Below are 18464 nucleotides of genomic sequence, written 5' to 3' on the forward strand. Positions count from 1 at the left end.
AAATTGTGACTACTCTGGCAGCAGCTAAGTCTGAGTGTCTAACATCGGCTACGGTCCCATCAGGGTCTGGTGCTTCGTCCTTTCTGCCCTCTAGGTCCCAGTTTAAGTCCAAAGTGCAGTCCTTTCCTAGGCAGTCAGCAACCAGGAAAACTGCCAAACCAAAGAAGCAGGCTTGGAGTACAAGACGTCTTACTCTCAAGTCGGACGATAAGCCTTCAGCCTGATGGGACGGGCCTCCCCTTGGGGGACCCCAAAGTGGGAGGCAGGCTTCAGTTCGCCCAGTGCTGGTATCTGTCTACCGTGGACACTTGGGTCAGAGAAGTGGTCTCTGAGGTATGCCCTCTCCTTTCGGCGAAGGCCTCCCAACCTGTTTTTCCCTACAAGCCTTCCATCAGATCAGGTCAAAGCCGTTGAACTCCAGAAAGTACTGCACTCTCTGCTCCAGGCTGGAGCTATAGTGCCTATTGCGTTATCCCAGCAGGGAACGGGATATTACTCAAATCTCTTTCTGGTACACAAACCCATTGGGTTTTACCGACCCAACCTCAGGTCCCTAAACAAGTTTTTGAGGGTTCCTCGGTTCAGGATGGAGACCCTCCATTCCATTATATTAGCAATGGAACCTGGGGATTTCATGGTGTCTCTGGACATTTAGGATGCCTACCTGCATATCCCTATTATCTTGGCGCAACAGCAATTCCTCAGGTTTGTGGTGCTAAGTTGCCATTTCCAGTTTCAGGCACTGCCCTTTGGTCTGGCCTCTGCACCTCGAGTATTTACCAAAGTCATGGCGGTCATGGCAGTCCACCTGCAGATGCAAGTGGTCCGTCTGTTGTCCTATTTGGACAACCTCCTGTTAGCAGGGTCTCCAGAAATTCTTAAGCGCCACCTGCAACTAAGAATGTCTGTGCTGCACAATCATGGCTGGCTAATAAACTGAAAGAGGTCCTCCCTGGTTCCCTCACTGAGGATGCTCAATTTCGGAGCCCTGTTGGACTCCCAACACCAGTGGATCTTTGTGACAGAGGACAAGATCTCTGCATTACAGGCAGGGATACGCAGTTGCCTTCGCAGCCGACGAGTGTCTGTGCACTCAGCAATGAGGTTACTGTGCTCCATGATGTCGATGTTTGACATGGTGGAATGTGCCCAGTTCCACTCCAGACCTCTGCAGCAGCTGATCCTCTACAGATGGAATGGGTTGCTCAATCTGATAAAGACACAGACAATTGTGTTTTCCCCGGAGGTACATCTGTCTCTAGCCTGGTGGCTGCTGACTGCTCACCTGAACAGGGGGCACCCCTTTTGGATTGCGGACTGGGTCCTTCTGACGACGGACGCCAGTTTCCGAGGCTGGGGAGCAGTGACTGGTCCACACTTCTTTCAGGGAAGATGGACGCCAACAGAATCTGCACTTCCAATAAATCTCTTGGAACTTCGGGCAGTATTCAAGGTTCTCCAACAGGTAACAGATGTCCGCCACGGAAAGTCCATGCAGGAACAGTCAGATAATGCCACCACGTTGGCTTACATAAACCGCCAAGGAGGAAGCCGAAGTCGGGCAGCTCTGGCAGAAACGTCCCGCATTCTGGCTTGGGCGAAGGCCAATCTCCCTGCTATATCAGCAGTGTTCATACCCAGAGTCCTCAAATGGAAAGCAGACTTTCTCAGCTGTCAAAACGTGCGCACAGGGGAATAGTCTCTTCACCAGGAGGTATTTCAACAACTGGTGAACAAGTGGGGCCTTCCAGAGATGGGCCTCATGTCCTCCCGACACAACAACAAGCTGCCTGTGTACTGTCAAGAACAAGAGGCACAGGGGCTCTTCTGGTAGACGCTCTGTCGGTCAGGTAGACCTTCAGGTTTGCGTACCTGTTCCCTCCATTTTCCCTTCTTCCTCGAGTTATACGCAAATTCCAGCAAGAAGGCGACACGCTTCTGCTGATAGCTCCAGTGTGGGCCAGACGGCACTGGTTCTCAGATCTTCGGGGACTCTCAGTCGACACTCCGATACTGTTGCCTCTACGTCAGGACCTCTTGTCTCAGGGTCCTTTCCAGCACACGGACCTGGGTTGTTTGACTTTGACGGCGTGGCTGTTGAGACAGCTCTCTTAACGTCCAGGGTTTTTCCAGCTCTGTTAACACCATACTCAGGGCTAGGAAACCTACTTCTGCAAGAATTTACCACCGGGTGTGGCATACTTTCTTTGAATGTGTCATGCTAGAGGTTCTGATCCTCAGGTCTGTAGGTTATCCAGGGTTTTGGCTTTCCTACAGGCGGGCTTAGATCACAGTCTTCACCTTGCTTCACTTGCAAGTTTCTGCCCTGTCAGTCTGGTTTCAGCGTAGAATTGCTACTCTCCAAGGACCGCCATTTGAACCGCTGGGCTCAGTGGATTTAAAATGGCTTACAGCTAAGACTGTGTTTCTTCTGGCCATTGCTTCGGCCAGAAGGCTGTCAGATTTGGAGGCTCTCTCTCATGTGATTGAATGTGATTCTTTTGTGTTCCAGACTATTCTCTCTATGTTCTCCTCCTCCGGCCTATGGCTTGTTACGAAACTGATGGCCTTGGTTAGGGGGTGGGGTATAGGAGAGGGAACCCAGTGCATCCTGGGAGGCTGTAAATTTTAACTCGTGGTGCCCGATGCTGCCGCCATCACCCTATACCCCAAGGTATCCTGTGTAACCCTATGGACTTCGTAGAAATAGAGATAACAAGGGTAAGTTCTTACCATATGTCTTATTTTTTCACAACTGTCCGCTTATACCGTTCCCTTTCTTTCATTATAACCCTGGAATACTGAGGTATAGGGGGTTTATTGTACCCCACATCTACCTGTATTTGTGAGGACTATCACATACTGTATATCTGTATTGCGCACTATACAGTGCCGTATTGTACATATATCTGGATTGCTCACTGCACTGTGCCAGATTGTGAGCTACGTTATACTTTCAGCCCCTTCACCATCTTCTCAGGCCCCCCCCCCCCCGGGCTTCCTTTTCACAGGTGTTGGCAAAAATTGCGGACCATCTAGCGGCCACTGTGGTAGCTCCCCTATCGGATGGCAACAGCAGGTACTCCGTGAAAATCCAGTGCCTCCCACGTCTCCTCCATGGGTTGATGTACTTTCTACCTCAGTGCAGAGTCTGGCGGCTACCTCTACAACATTTCAGGAAATGCTGCAAACAGGGAGACCCTTACCTAGTAAACCTACTAGGCGTGTTATGTTATCTTCCCAGTCCACCCAGCTATCAAATTCTGAGTTATCATCTGGGGAGGCAGAAGATGCAGACATCTTTTACAGACTTCCAGTTGGGAGAGGAGGAGCCCCCCTGCTAATTGAATATACCTGCACTTGTGAGAGCTGTCAAATCTATTCTTCAAATAGAAGACGCAGAACCCACTCCTAAGGCAAATGAGCCACTATTTAAGCAACAGAAGGTAGTTTTGCCAGAGTTTCCTCACTCTGATCAGCTAACTGATCTTATGCATGAAGCATGGAATATGCCAGGTAAAAGGTTTCAGCTGCCTAAATGCTTGATTTCCTTTTACCCTTTTCCAGCTACTGATTGCCCTAAATGGGCAGTTCCCCCTGCAGTGGATTCCTATGTGACAGAAAAAAGAAAAAATAGGGAGAGCGCTGGACAATGATGTTATATTTATTTTCACTAAAAGATTATTACACAAATATAATCAATAAAACACATACAATATATGACACAACAATAAAAAAAAAATATAGGAATTCCTAGGTCTAGGATCAGACAAATCAATGATATGAATGGCAAATAAATATGGAGCTCCTGGTGGTTCAATAGAAGTCTGTTTGTATATTAGATATGACACAGCGGTTGTTAGTGCATGCAAAGCTGTAGGACAAGAAATGTCTCATATCAGTACATCCACATGTAGTGGGAAAGCTTATAGAAAAATCTTTAAGTCAAAGTAAGCAGAAGTCCCGCACATGCAGTCACCCAGCACGGAAATGGTTAATAAAAGTTAATATATCCAGTCAATAGACTTAATGGGAACTGGATTTAAGACCTACACGAGGGTATGGACCAGCCAATGGTGTCTCTGCTGAAAGATCCAGTTGACAACAGAATATAATCGTACTGAATGCCGGCGTCCAGTGTTGGCGATGGTGAGCGTGGCTCTCTGTAGCTTGGTAGAGGAGAGCCATGTGTTGAGGTGAAATGTTCCCAGTGGGGAGCCTGAAGCGCTGTGACGCTGGAGGGTTCAGGCGCACTCCACGTGCAGGTCCCGGTGGCTGGGTAAACAAAACCGCGTCTCTCAATAGTAAGGTGGAGCGGGCTCGTTGTGTAGAGGGGGCGTGACCAATCAGAGGCTCTCTTAGTCCGGATCCGAGACCTATCACTTGACGCGTTTCTCAGCCAATTAGCAAGGACGTTTCATCAGAGTGACACGCCTGGTTAAGAACCGATACCTTACCTATCCATACTGCAACCTTGTTAAAGGGAACTACGGATAGAAGGATTGAAGCTTACCTGATGTCTATATACTCGTCCTGCCAGGGCTGTGGCCTGGGTGGCAAAAGTCATTGAGAGTTGGGCAGATGCCCTAGAAGAGACATTTCCCTCTGATGCTTTGAGGGAACAGCTGTCCTAGATATCTCACATTAGAGATGCGGCTTTGGATGCTAGTCTTCTAGTTTCCAAGGCATCTGCTACTTCCTTTGTAGCCCGCTGCATTGTCTGGCTTCACTCATGGAAGGCAGATTCAGACTCTAAAAAGGCTTTGGAGTCTCTGCCTTATTCTGGGGAGATCCTGTTTGGCCCAGAACTGGACAAGATTGTGACTACCTTGGCAGCTTCCAAGACTGCATCTGCTATGAAGTCTCGGTTGTTATCCTTTCGGTACTTTAGTCCGCAAGGAAAAGCTAAAGTTCAGTTCTTTCCAAGGCAGTCTGAATCCACTAAGGCCTTCAAGCCTAGAACCAAACAGGCCTGGGCTACTAAACCTCCACCTACCAAATCCGAGGACAAGCCTTCAGCCTGACTGGGTGGGCCTCTCCCTGGGGGCTCCAGGACGGGAGGCTGACTTCTTCAGTTCGCCCAGTTCTGGCATCAGACCACCTCAGACGCATGGGTAAAGGAAGTGGTCTCCCACGGATACGCCCTCATTCCTGAGGTGGCCACCCCAGCAGTTTTTTTGCACAGGACCTCCATCAGACCCAAGCAAAGCCCTGCTCCTTCAGAAAGCATTCAGTTTTTACTGCTCTCGGGGGTAATAATTCCGGTTCCCCCATCACGAGGGAAGGGCTATTATTCTACCCTTTTCTTGGTTTAGAAACCCAATGGGTCTTATCGGCCTATCCTCAATCTCAAGTCTCTGAACAAGTTTATCAGGATGTCCAGGGTTTGTATGGAAATTCTATGCTCTATTGTCCTGGCTATGGAACCTGGGGACTTTATGGTGTCTCTGGACATTAAGGATGCTTACCTACATGTATCTATAGCACCTTCTCATCAGCAGTATCTCCAGTTTGCTGTTCTGCAGCAACATTACCAATTTCAAGCACTGCCCTTTGGGCTTTCTACAGCTCCTTGAGTCTTTACAAAGAAAAAAATGGCAGTTATGGCAGCATATCTTTGTCGTCAGGGGATCAGACTGTTCCCATACTTGGACGATCACTTGCTCTTTGCAAGCTCCCCAGAAATTCTTCACCGCTATCTACAAGTAACCAATTCCTGTCTACAAATGCACGGTTGGCTGATCAACTGGAAAAAGTCTTCCCTGACCCCTTCTCAAAGAATGGTACATCTGGGATCCTGGGTGTCACAAATTCACAGGCAGATAGTGGACGCTACCCATATTCAGGGAATTGGCTAGACCTATGACTGAGGCGCGGAGTCTAATGTGCCGGCGGTTTTCACCAGGGACCCTCGCAAGAAGGTATGGACTTAGCTGCGTCCAACACACAGGTCGCGGCCCTCAGGTTAGGTTTCCCTATACAGGTGCTGGCACTTGTTCGGTATACAGGAGACTTTGAGCATAGTCGTCTTAGCCGGGTCAGAACCAAATGGAGGAAGCGGTACCAGGGAGCAGACATAAATGGGTCACAGGGAATAGCCGAGGTCAGAACCAGATATCAACGTAGAACCAGGGGTCAGGCAGAATCAGAGTCACAAAACACGCCAAGGGTCAGAACCAATAATCAGATATGCACAGAAACGCTGGAATATGGTAATGGAGCCTATGCTCTGGCACTGGAGTGCTCCCAGGAACTTCCTTTTATAGCTCAGGGTTCAAACTAGCCCCAATTAGCGCTTCCATTACAGGTGCCTGTCCCTTTAAATGTTAAGCAGAGCGGCGCGCTCGCTTGTAAGGAAGCCGCGGCCACCTGCACACAGCCGCCGGGGGAGAAGAGGAGCAGCTGACAGCGGGTGCCGTGGATCTCCCGCCCGCTGTCACACACCAGCCCGGACTCCAGCGTAGCCGGACCAGGTAAGGGTAACCTGGATTCGACGGCGCTTTGACACTGGGACTCTCAGTCTCAGAGAATCATCCTAACAGCAGACAAAATGTCTGTATTACAGCACCGAGTGCGCAGATTACTCCACAGTCGCAGAGTATCATTTTACTCTGCAGTGCAGACATTGTGATCCATGGTGTCCACCTTCGACATGGTGGAGTTCGCTCAGTTTCACTCCAGGCCTAATCTTCTCCAGGTGGAATAGGCTGCCTCATCTGCTCAGATCCCAGACATGTGGCCTCTCTCCGGAGTTTCTTTTGTCCCTATTCTGGTGGCTACAGATGTCCCACTTAAACAAGGGTTGCCTTTTTTGGATCCCGTACTGGGTACTCCTCACCACAGAAGTAAGCCTCCGCGGGTGGGGCGCAGTGAGCGGCCAGCACTCCTTCAAGGACGCTGGACTCCAGCCGAGGCGATCTTACCAATCAACGTCCTGGAACTCCGAGCAGTCTACAAGAGCCTTCACTCTGGCTCAGGATATTCTTCAGGGCAGGCCAGTACAAGTACATTCCAACAACGACACGGCAGTGGCCTTCCTCAATCATCAAGGAGGCACTCGAAGTCTGTCAGCAATGGCAGAAGTGTCCCACATTCTCAAATTAGTCGAACGCCATCTTCGCAGTGTTCACCCCAGGTATTCTCAATTGGGAAGCGGATTTCCTCAGCCATCACGGCGTACATGCACGGGAGTGGCCTCTACATCCAGAAGTCTTTCAGCTCCTGGTGGACAAATGGGGTCTACCAGATGTGTGGACCTCATGGCCTCACGACACAACCACAAGCTTCCAGTGTATACAAGGGACCCCAACGCAGCCTTCGTGGATGCATTATCTGTGAGGTGGACCTTCCACTTGACGTACCTTTCCTCCAGTCTCTCTTCTACTTCAGGTTCTTCAGAAGTTTAAGCAGGAAGGGGGCACAATCCTGTTGGTAGCTCTGGCTTGGCCCAGACACCATTTCTACTCCAATCTTCAAAGGTTCTCCATAGATGTTCCTCTCCAACTTCCTCTATGACCAGACCTGTTGTCTCAGGGTCCCTGTCTACATCTGGACCAGGCCCATCTGTCTGAAACAGCTTGGCTCCTAAGGTCTAAAGGGTTTTCTAGTTCTGTGGTCCAGACCATGCTCAGAGTGCGTAAACCGGCCTCTGCCAGGATTTATCACCGGGTGTGGCATTCATATTTCCAGTTGTGTGCTACTAGAAACTATGACCCTCAGGTTTTTAGGGTTTCTAGAATCCTTGCTTTTCTTCAGGCTGGATTGGATTTCGGACTCCGCCTAGCATCTCTGAAAGTGCTTGTCTCTGCTCTGTCCATCTTGTTCCAGCACAGAATTGCTCCTCAACCGGATATTCACACCTTCCTGCAAGGTGTTATACGTATACAACCTCCCTTTATCTCTCCTGTGGCTCCATGGGATTTGTCAGTGGTTCTCCTCGTACTTCAGGAACCTCCATTCAAACCCCTGGAGTCAGTAGATGTCAAATGGCTCACTGCGAAGACTGTTTCTTCTGGCTATAGCATCTGCCCCTAGAGTATCGGATTTAGGGGGGCATTCCTGTCGCTCCCCTTTTCTAATCTTCCATACGGAAATGGCTATCCTATGTACGTGCCTTGGCTTCCTTTCTAAGGTGGTCTCTCGTTTCACTTTTAATGAGGAAATTGTGGTTTCGGCCTTTCAATCTCCAGACCTCTCGGCATGTGAGGCCTCTTTGGATGTGGTCCGGGCTCTGAAGATCTACGTGGACTGTACTAGTTCCATCAGGAAATCGGACTCTCTTTATCCTATATGGATTATGGCCAGCTAACATACAGACTTTGGCCAGATGGCTTTGCATGAATATCTCACACGTTTACACGCAGACTGGCCTTCCTATGCCAGCTACAGTATCTGCTCAATCTACTCGCTCTGTGGGTCCCTCGTGGGTAGCCCACCATGGTGCGTCTGCCAAACAACTATGCAAGGCGGCCTCGTGGTCTACTGTACACACCTTTCTTAGGTTCTGTGCCTTTGATACATGTGCCACTCAGGATGCTTCTTTCTCCTCTCAGCTCAGGAGTGTCCCCGCCCTTTACAACTGCTTTGGGACATCCCAATGGTCTCCCTATGGACCCTGAAGAAGAAAAGGAGAGTTATAGAAAACTTAAACTTGTTAATTCTTTATTCGAAGTCCATAGGGTTCACAGGGCACCCGCCCTGACACACCTGGCTTCCATGGTTTCTTCTCTTGGTTACTTGTTTCCTTATGTGTGAGTGTGATTCTTTAGTTTACCCAGTCTTACTTCTCTCCTATCCTGCTCCTACCTTGGGCTTGTTAAAAATATTAAGTTGCCTTCAGGCTGTGGGCGGGGGTATAGGGGGAAGGACCGGAGCATCCTGGGACAGGAAAAAGCTTTGCTGTTGGTGTCCAGTCCTCCCAAGTACCACCTACACCCCATTATCTCCCTGTGGACCCTATGGACTTCGAAGAAAGAGCGTTAACAAGGGTAAATTTTACCATAACTCTCCTGTTTTGTAGCTTTCACACAGGTTTTGGCAGCCAATTTTCACTTGAACTAGCCCTGGAACCTGTTATTTAAGTGTCCCCATTTTGGGGGAATTTGTGACAGTGTGTGGGGCCCTGACTAAGTTTAAACCTAGGCAAGAACCTAATCCTGGTCAAACTACACCACCATGTCAAATTTGTTGGAGCTAATTCCAAAACTCTGGCCGTGCATAAAAGACAGTCACACTTTCTTGCTTATTATATTGATGTCACCTTAACAAACGTATCTATCAAGTGTCTACAGCTCCAGCCTCATGGCTTGTGTGGCCATGGCTGATGTTTATTTTTAACTGTTCAGATGCAGTTTTTTACGCAGCAATGGCCACTCGGATTATACTTGCCCTTGTCTGTTCTATACCTAGTCACATTTCCAACTTTTCTTCTATAAGTAACAGGTCAGTCATTTTGTCTGACCTCTGATGCATCTTGCTACAGTGTTATGATGCGGATGGCATATTGTACTGGAATATCTTCTCTGAGATAAGTACTTTTATTTTTAAACAAGAAATGTATTTTTATAAATGAGCTAAAGGGAGAGGGTACAGAAAAAGAAAAAGGGAGGGATTATGGTAACCGAGTATTGCACTGAATTACAGTCTAGACAGTGATATTGCAGTAGATAAATAGTATGCATCACGGTTCTGCGAACCGACCCTCCAGATACACCATTCTGAGATTGCTACCCGTGACTTTTACAGGTTACCTCAGCATGTGTGGTTAAATAAAACTGGTAATTGCCACCAGCAGAAGAAAACTGTAATGCTAAAGCATTAGGTGAGCTTCTGCTCTCACCTGCATACACAATTGTCAATACCAAAAATAGGTAACATGAGCCATATGAGGCCTTGGGTCATAAAAACACAGATCCAGAACTAGAATTAATGTTTAATTCAAGAATATCTTCAAAGCTTATTTACAAAAAGTTACAAATAATAAGGGTTAAAGGAATCACACAGTTTACTTACAATTTCCAAGCTAAAATAAAGTAATAATTTGTATAACAAACCAATCAGTTGGATTGAGTGGTTTTGGGATGGGGCCGTCCCAATGGTGAATTCTGGAACATCTGTATCCGTCAATAGCCTCACGCAGAATGATCATTTGTTTCCTATCAAACACACATTTTTATTGCCTTTCACAGGCTGCTCTCTCTTCACTCCCCCCCCCCCCCCCCCCCCTTGGGATAGTTTAACCCTTCCAAGGTTTTAGTGACTGTAACACAGGGCCGTCTGAGCAGGGGTTAGGTAACTGCTCACTCCCTCCTGTTTGAAGCTCAAACGTTAGGAGAAAGATTTGACACCTTGCTGGTCGGTCTGTCTCTCGTTGGCCTGTAAGCCTGACCCCCTGTGGGGTTGGAACCAGACCCCAGTCTTTGATCTTTGACCCTACACAGGGCTCTTAATGATGGTTTATCAAGGGCCTGGCCAGATGTCCTGTAATTTCCACGGACATTTTTCTTATATGCCAAATACAATTGGACATATTTATGATTTATGACTGATGCAGGAAAACAGAACTTCCTATAATCTTTTGCTCATTTTCAAAAGGGAATTAGTCTAGAGGAGTTTTGTCACCTATGAACATACAAAGGATGCTACACACCAATTTACAAGGGAAAGTTTCCGCTACACCTTCCCCTTTAAGTTCAGCACGGGAGCGGTGGCACCTAATGCCTCAGTCTCCCATGCTGTACTCTGACAGCTGTCATTACCCTGCCTAGATGGGCTGATATAACAGTTCATCCATCCTGGGCAGTGGGTAGGCATCACACAAGGTGGACTTACTTGGTCTCCTGTAGCCCACCCAGAACCTGGTGCCTTTGTCTCTCTGTCCCGTCTCCACAGGACCGAGGCTCACCACTTACCTATATAGCAGCCCTGTGTAGTCCCCTGTGACCTATTTCAGGGTAAAGAGCACACCCAGACACAATATTTAAAAAAATGTTATCATAACTCTGTTGGGTTGCTGGGATAGGGGTTTCAGAATCGCAAAAATTTTGGTACACCCGTGGCTGCTAACAAACTCCTGTTTATTCCTCTAGGGATGGCTGCTACATGGGTGAGAGAAGGTTCTGTATTATACCATACAGTGGGACATACAGTACTGCAACATCCCTTCCACACCCAATACTATCCTGTCCCTGTGCTGTGTTGGAACCGGACTTCTCCCTGTACAAATAATCAAACAGCTTGTCATGGGCGGCTGCACTGAGAGGCTGATCAGTTTGAAAGTCCAGGGAGGGGTCAGCCCCCTGTACCATCTGAATAGCTAGGCTTTTCACAGAGGGCTCGAGCTGGGGGTAGATCTGCTTTTGTGTGAGTGAGTTGATAGCAAGAGGGGGGGCGGTCTGGGGGGAATCTGTAGAGACACACAGGTCTCCCTCTCAAGCCTTTGGAAACAGGGTGATTGCAGTTGCCACTGACACCTCCCTCAGCATCACATCACCTGAGTCCTGGCTCGTACTCTGACTCCCTGTGTCTGATACATTTTCCCCAGCACAAGCATTGCCACCGATACCACAGACATTCACATAATTATTTGCTAGATCAGAGGAAAGTTCAGTACAGCACAAAGGTTTCAACAGGCCATTTTTCTACATAGACCCATTATCATCCTTATTAGCATCTTTACCCATGCCGGGACAAGCATGCAAGGGTACCTGAGGAGAAGTAGTGTTAGCAGACATCATGGTAAAAGGACATTCATCTTGAACTTTCAAAGACTTCCCCAGATCTGTCCCCAGCAAAACATTAGTATGCTAATGCCTCGCCTTGCTTCCAAGTCCAGATACTCTCGAACCAGGGGAAAAACAGTTTTACCTTCTCACCCAGTAGCATGTGTGACATTACCCTCACTACACATACCACTATTACTGGTTTCTACATCATTTCAAACTATATCAGGTTCCTTGCATATGTCCACATAAATGCGAGATTCAACTCTGGCACCTATCCGCTTCTCACCCCCACATTCCCCTATTACATTAGAATATGCACAATGGTCACCGGGCATTTCAGATGCTTTACACAGAGTCACATCATTGCAAGATTTAGAACCATCACAGAATACCTGAGTTGAGTCAGACAGTTTAACAGACTTAGGGATAGCAGGCACACAGTGTGACATCAATTGTCCAAAGTCAGTCCTCGCGAACACATTTGTGGGAATATTCTTCGAGGCTCCCACCCCTCTTACAGACAGTCTCCTTACAATCAGCCTCCTCCATTCGCCATTTCTGTGCAGCCTGAGGTAGTATGCTGATCGCACCAACAGCCTTTCCCAGCAGAGTACACTGCGCTTCTGGCGACACTGATTTTGCTAGAATGGGGTAGTGAACTTCCCCCAATGCTTTGTCTCTTCCCAATCAAATTCAGAACACTCCTCGAGGTGGTCCAGCAGTTCCACAAAACTCATTTTACAAGCTGAATTCAGAATCTCCTCGCGATACGGGCTGGGGGCATGGTAAATCTCGTCCTGTGCCCACATGCGCTGCCTGATCATCTCGCTGCAGGTATTGTCACTGCAGGAGAGACCTTGCAGCTAACATTCTTTAGTTAGTTCCTCCATCCTCATCATGGTAAATAGGTCCTCTGGGCCTGGGAAGGTACACCCCATTTGAACCTCTGGTACTGCAATGGATTGGCTCTCTGCATCCTCCCTAGCTACCTTGCATCCTGCATTCTCCCTGGAACTAGCAGAGGGGTCAGACCACTGTCGAATGTCTGTTGTAATGTCCAGGGCCACCTAATTGCCCAAACCACAGCTAGCATTTGCTGGGCTTTCTCTATACATTTCCCACACAGGAAAATGCTCTGGATGGAGTCTGTTCGGATTTGTTACTCTGGTCACAGGTGTTTAGGTTTGGCTAACTCCAACTGGAGCCTATGATCAACCTCCTTTTCCTTTCGGTCCAGAGCTGCTTACGCTGCGCAGCCTCCAGGTCCCTGGCTGCCTTACCCTCTGCAGCCTCTCTGGTATCGAACTGCTGTACAAGCTGCAGCACCATCTCAGGGTCCGGCTCTTTCACATACTTAAGAGCCGACTGTAGATATCGATCCAGCTTTGAGGCATATTCCATAGCCCTCACCCGTTTGATAACAGAGTCCACATGAGAGTACGACATTACACTGTTACTTTCCGCAGTAAGTAAAGATCCAATACAGGGTACATCCCAGGCTACTGCAGTAGCCCCAGCCAATGCACTCCCTCTTCTTTGGTGTTTTGCAGATCTCCTCTCTGCCATGGTACTCACACTCTCTCTCTGCCAGGCGCTCCACGGACGGATGGATAAGATGCAAATTTGAGGCAGCTTCCATGGGCCTCACATTGATGGAGTCCACATCAGAGTTCAACTTTAGGCTATTATTTTCCGCAGTTAAACTCCAGTACAGCATACATCCCAGGCTACTGATTAGCCCCAGCCGATGCACACTCTTCCAGTACCGATTGGCTGGCATCCTGATGCTCTGTTCAAATTCCACTAGATCATGGATCAATCTCTTCTTAGAATGGTCCATTCAGACTAGACCTTTCTGCACACACCGTGCCAACAGCTCTTCCTTCTTGAGCTTTTTGTGCTTTGCGGCCATCATCGCCAAAATAAAATAACTGGGTAGGAGAACAGAGAAATTGTTTTTACTGTGTGATATTATACTAATCTAAGCTTTGAGTTCTGGTATCTGGTGAAATTGGGTTACTCTCTGAGTACTTCCTCCTCCACTTAATTTTTTATAAAAAAAAAAAAAAAGCCAAAAACAATTATCCCATTGCAGCAAACCGATTGTCACGGTCCTGCAAACCGACCCTCCAAATACGCCATACTGAGAATCGCCGTCCGTGACTTTTACAGGTTACCTCAGCACGTGTGGTTAAATAAACCTGGTAACTGCCACCAGCAGAAGAAAACTGTATTGCCAAAGCATAAGGTGAGCTTCTGCTCTCACCTGCATACACAGTTGTCAATACTTCGAAAAATAGGTAATATGAGCCATATGAGGCGTTGGGTCATAAAAATACAGATCCAGAACTAGAATTGTTTAATTCAAGAATATCTTCAAAACTTATTTACAAAAAGTTACAAATAATATAATAAGGTTAAAAGGAATCACAGTTTACTTACAATTTCCAAACTAAAATAAAGTAATAAATTGGATAACAAACCAATCAGTTGGATTTGAGTGGTTTTGGGATGAGTCTTCTGCATCCGTCGATAACCTCACGCAGAATTAACAATGTTTCCTATCAAGCACACATTTTTATTCCCTTTCACAGGCTGCTCTGGGTCACTCCTCCCTTTGGGATAGTTTAAACCTTCCCTTGTTTAGGTGACTGTAACACAGGGCTCCTGGTCGCCTGAGCAGGGGTTAGGTAACTGCTCACTCCCTCCTGTTTGAAGCTCAAAGGTTAGGAGAAAGGTTTGACACCTTGCTGGTCGGTCTGTCTCTCGTTAGCCTGTAAGCCTGACCCCCTGTGGGGTTATAACCAGACCCCAGTTGATCCTTGACCCTACACAGAACACAGGGCTCTTAATGACGGTTTATCAAGGGCCTAGCCAGATGTCCTGTAATTTCCACGGATATTTTTTTTATATGCCATATACAATTTGACATATTTATGGCTGATGCAGGAAAACAGAACTTCCTATAATCTCTCTTGCTCATCTTCAAAAGGGAATTAGTCCAGAGGAGCTTTGTCACGTATCCACATACAAAAGATGCTACACACCAACTTATAAGGGAAAGTTACAGGTTTCTACTAACGCAATATCATGTGCAGTTATGCTCATGCTGATGCGAAATCAGCTTTTCCACTAAAGTATGTGTACCGCGTTAAGTTATCAGCAGCTCCTGGTGGGTTTGCAGATAATGTAGACCATAAAAGAGCACTTGTAAGATGTGTAGTAGGTTATATAAAAGAAAATGGTGAATAAAGGTAATAAGTAGACAAATGGATATATAGTAAAAGAAATACAAATAGTATTAAAATATAATTAGAGAGGGATATGAGTGAATAAAAGCAATGCTGAAACACTTTAGTATAAAAAAAAAGTGACTGCAAATTTTTAATAAAGAGATTTGCACACAAAGAACTATGGCGCAGTGCCGTATATCCTTGACAAAGTGTTTGACTACACGAAACACGTTGGATACTGGAAGACCCGTCAACTTGCTAACCGAGCAGTGCCATATGCACGATGTTATGAAGACACTGAAGGTGGCTGACTAACTGTCCCTATGCTCACCTTTGGTCTTCTGGTCGCATTCACGTTTCCTCTTCCTCCCGGGGAGATCCGGTCCTTCCCCCGTCAATGTTGTTCGTATGACCGGAAGTATCTGAGCGAGCTGCTGCGTTACTTCCGGTTAGTGAGTTGTCAGGTCTCCCAGTATCCAATGTGTTTCGCGTAGTCAAACACTTTGTCAAGGACATTGTGCATACGGCACTGCTCCAGAGTTCTCATTCAGAACCCCGCTGCCCGGCTACCGCACTTATTCCTCAAAAGAGTTTAAATATTTGTGTGCAAATATCTTTATTCAAAGTTTGATTTATTTGTCACACTTTTTTTTGTGTTTTTTGTTTCAGCATTGCTTTTATTCACTCATATCCTTTTATCTTATTTTAATACAATTTTTTTCTTTTACCATTTCTTTTACTATTTATTACCTTTATTTACCATTTTCTTTTATATATCCTTTTACACACCTGACAAGCGCTCCTTTTATTTTCTACATTATATTGCAGTAGATGTTCCTTGTAAGATGTGCAGTAAGAATTACTTCAAGAATGTTACAAGAAGTCCTAAAGAGCTTAAGAGGGGGAAGGGAACTTCCCAAACTATGTAAGTTGTAAAACGTAGGGGGGACTTAGAGAGGAACACAAAGATCTGGGGGCATTAAAAGGGAAATAAAAAAGGGGGGAATGGGAGAGGAACTCTGTAGGATGCATCTGTTGCATTGGACATCTATAAGCAAAGGAGAGAGGCATCAAAAGTGCGGGCATCAAAATGGACCAACCAGTCTCTCCATACCTTGAGGAACGTGGGCGACTGTCAAGTAGTATACTGGTGATAGTCTCATAGGAGTATATTTGCCAGATCTTATTAATAAGAGCAGGGAGGGAGGGTGGGTCTACTTGTTTTCATTTGATTGCTATAAGATGTCTGGCTGCCATGAGGACATGATTAAAGAATTTCTGGGTGGCCTTAGGAATATTAGGAAGTGGGCATGAGAGGAGAACATAAGAGAGATTGGTTGGAGGAGTGATACTAGTCACAGTGCGTATTAAATCAAAATCTTTACACCCGTATATCCGCATTTTCGGGCAGGACCACCAGATGTGGGACAGGGTGCCAACCATGCTGCAGTTCCTCCAGCAGAGTTCTGAGGAGGTTGAAAAGATGGCATGTAATCATCGAGGGTAGTAGTTCTACGTGTACATGAGCTTATAGAAATTTTCCTTTCGGCGGGTGCTTATTGTACATTTGGGCAGCTCCCTGTGAATCCGTTCTCAATTCTTTGGCTTTAATGTCTCTCCTGTGTCTGCTTTCCATCGACACTCATGCTGTTCTTTATTAGGTAGACCATGCTTTAAAAGAAGGGACTAAAAGGCCACAAGATGGGGACCTGTACAAGTATAGAGCTTCAGTAGTCGAGGTTTGCAGGGAGCCGTAAGGCTTAACAACCAAGTTAAAAAATTGATGCAACTGTAGGTATTGGTAGGGAGTTGAAGTCGATCTCATAGTTTAGAGAACTCAGGGAACCGGTTCTGAGGGGCTAAGTCTGGCAAAAATGTAATATCCTGCCATGTCCAGTGACTGAACACTGGGCTGACTCATCTCTGTGCCTCGGCAGCACAGCTTTGTAGGGCTCCCACACTTTCATGAAGATTTTTAGATTCAACACCTTTGCTACTCGCAATGCCAGTTTGGTCGTAGGGTGTTGTCTTCAGAACAGGAGTGCTCCCTTCCCTTAGGGACAGCTCTAGGATGTCTCCCATGGATGAAAGAAAAAAACAAGATTTTTGTACTTACCAAATAAATCCTTTTCTCTTATTCTGTGTGGGACTCTGGATGCGCTCCCAGAGGTTCTTGGGAGTTTGGTTGCATGTATCTGCCTCCCTCTCTCCTCCGGCTTTTTTAGTGTAAACTAATTTCAGGAGGCAGGGGCTGGGGTAAAGAGAGTGAGAAGCCTGTGCTTTGAGATTTTAACTGCTTAGTTCCCAGGCTCCTCTTGCCCCTGCTATACCCCAATTTCTCCAGTGTCCCCCATGGAATCAGAGAAAAGTATTTAACTGGTAAGTACGAAAACCCTGTTTTCTACATACCCATACTAAAGTATGGGGATAGCAGAAACTATTGGGGAAGAAATGTAACCAGGAGAAATCAGTTGTATTTCCTGTGTTACATGCTTAACGAATGAGTCCATAAATTTTAGATTACAATCAGACATGAAAAGTTAGTGAAAAAGATGATTTAAGTGATGAATAGCCCCTCAATGTGATTATATTTTATTAATTTATGATTGTCGAAATAGAATTCTATGTATTTTTTAGTTAAACTGATGGTTTTTTCCCTTTGTAATAAAGGTATATCTAAGAGTTTGGAGCCAGTCACTGGGCAGCTTAGCAGCACAATTACGTCAAAGCTAACTTCTGTGGAGGGGACACTGAAGGAGAATGTTACCAAGATGGTTAAATCAAAGGTAAATCTTATTTTAAATATAGACATAGATAACAAAACTTTTTCTCACAGAGAATCTGTTTTATAATATTTTCTAGTCTTGGCTGCTTTTCAGGCATTAATGTGCATGTGTAAAACTTTTATTGTATGTTGTGGGGGGTTTTTTGTTCTTTTTTTCAAAGACTTTAAAAAAATTGTATTTTTAAATTCTGATTTGTTGGACTTTACAATGCAAAACAAAAGAACATTGTAGAATACAATATAAAAGCACATTAAAGTGTGTTATATTGAGACAACCAGTGTATGGAGAGTAAGTAACCATGGGGCTAAAGCCTGATATGTCAGAGATGCAATGTACACAATATAAACAACGAAGTGGAAAACTAATTGTACAATGAAAACAGAAAAAAGAGTGAAACTCTGTTTAGCATAAAAGGAGATTAGAGGGGGGGGGGAGTAGAGGTTGAAGTTGAGTGGTGGAAAAGGCATATTGTCAAATACCAAAATGTAAATACATCATGAGAAAGATGTAAATGCAGTATACATTATACATCATTTTTTTATGCTATTCTATATTTATTTATATATATTACCAGTTATTTATATAGCGCAGACATATTCCGCAGCGCTTTACAGAGAATATTTGGCCATTCACATCAGTCCCTGCCCCCGTCTGTATTAAAATGCACGGGCTGCGACTCCATCTATCTCCACCGGCCGCAACATCAGTAATTGTGCTGGTGA

General features: G+C 46.0%; 1 protein-coding gene across 1 annotated transcript in view; it reads left to right on the forward strand.

The window, feature by feature from the left end:
- The window catches only part of EDC4 (enhancer of mRNA decapping 4), a 516382-nt gene that overhangs the window by 349062 nt on the left and 148856 nt on the right, over positions 1–18464 (forward strand). The window contains exon 23 of the mRNA XM_088470908.1: positions 17627–17742. Coding sequence (XP_088327034.1) covers positions 17627–17742 — 116 coding nt within the window. The remainder of the gene's footprint in view (positions 1–17626; positions 17743–18464) is intronic.

Source organism: Taudactylus pleione, unplaced genomic scaffold (genome assembly GCF_031769625.1).
Source record: "Taudactylus pleione unplaced genomic scaffold, aTauple2 ptg000106l, whole genome shotgun sequence".
Classification (NCBI taxonomy): domain Eukaryota; kingdom Metazoa; phylum Chordata; class Amphibia; order Anura; family Myobatrachidae; genus Taudactylus; species Taudactylus pleione.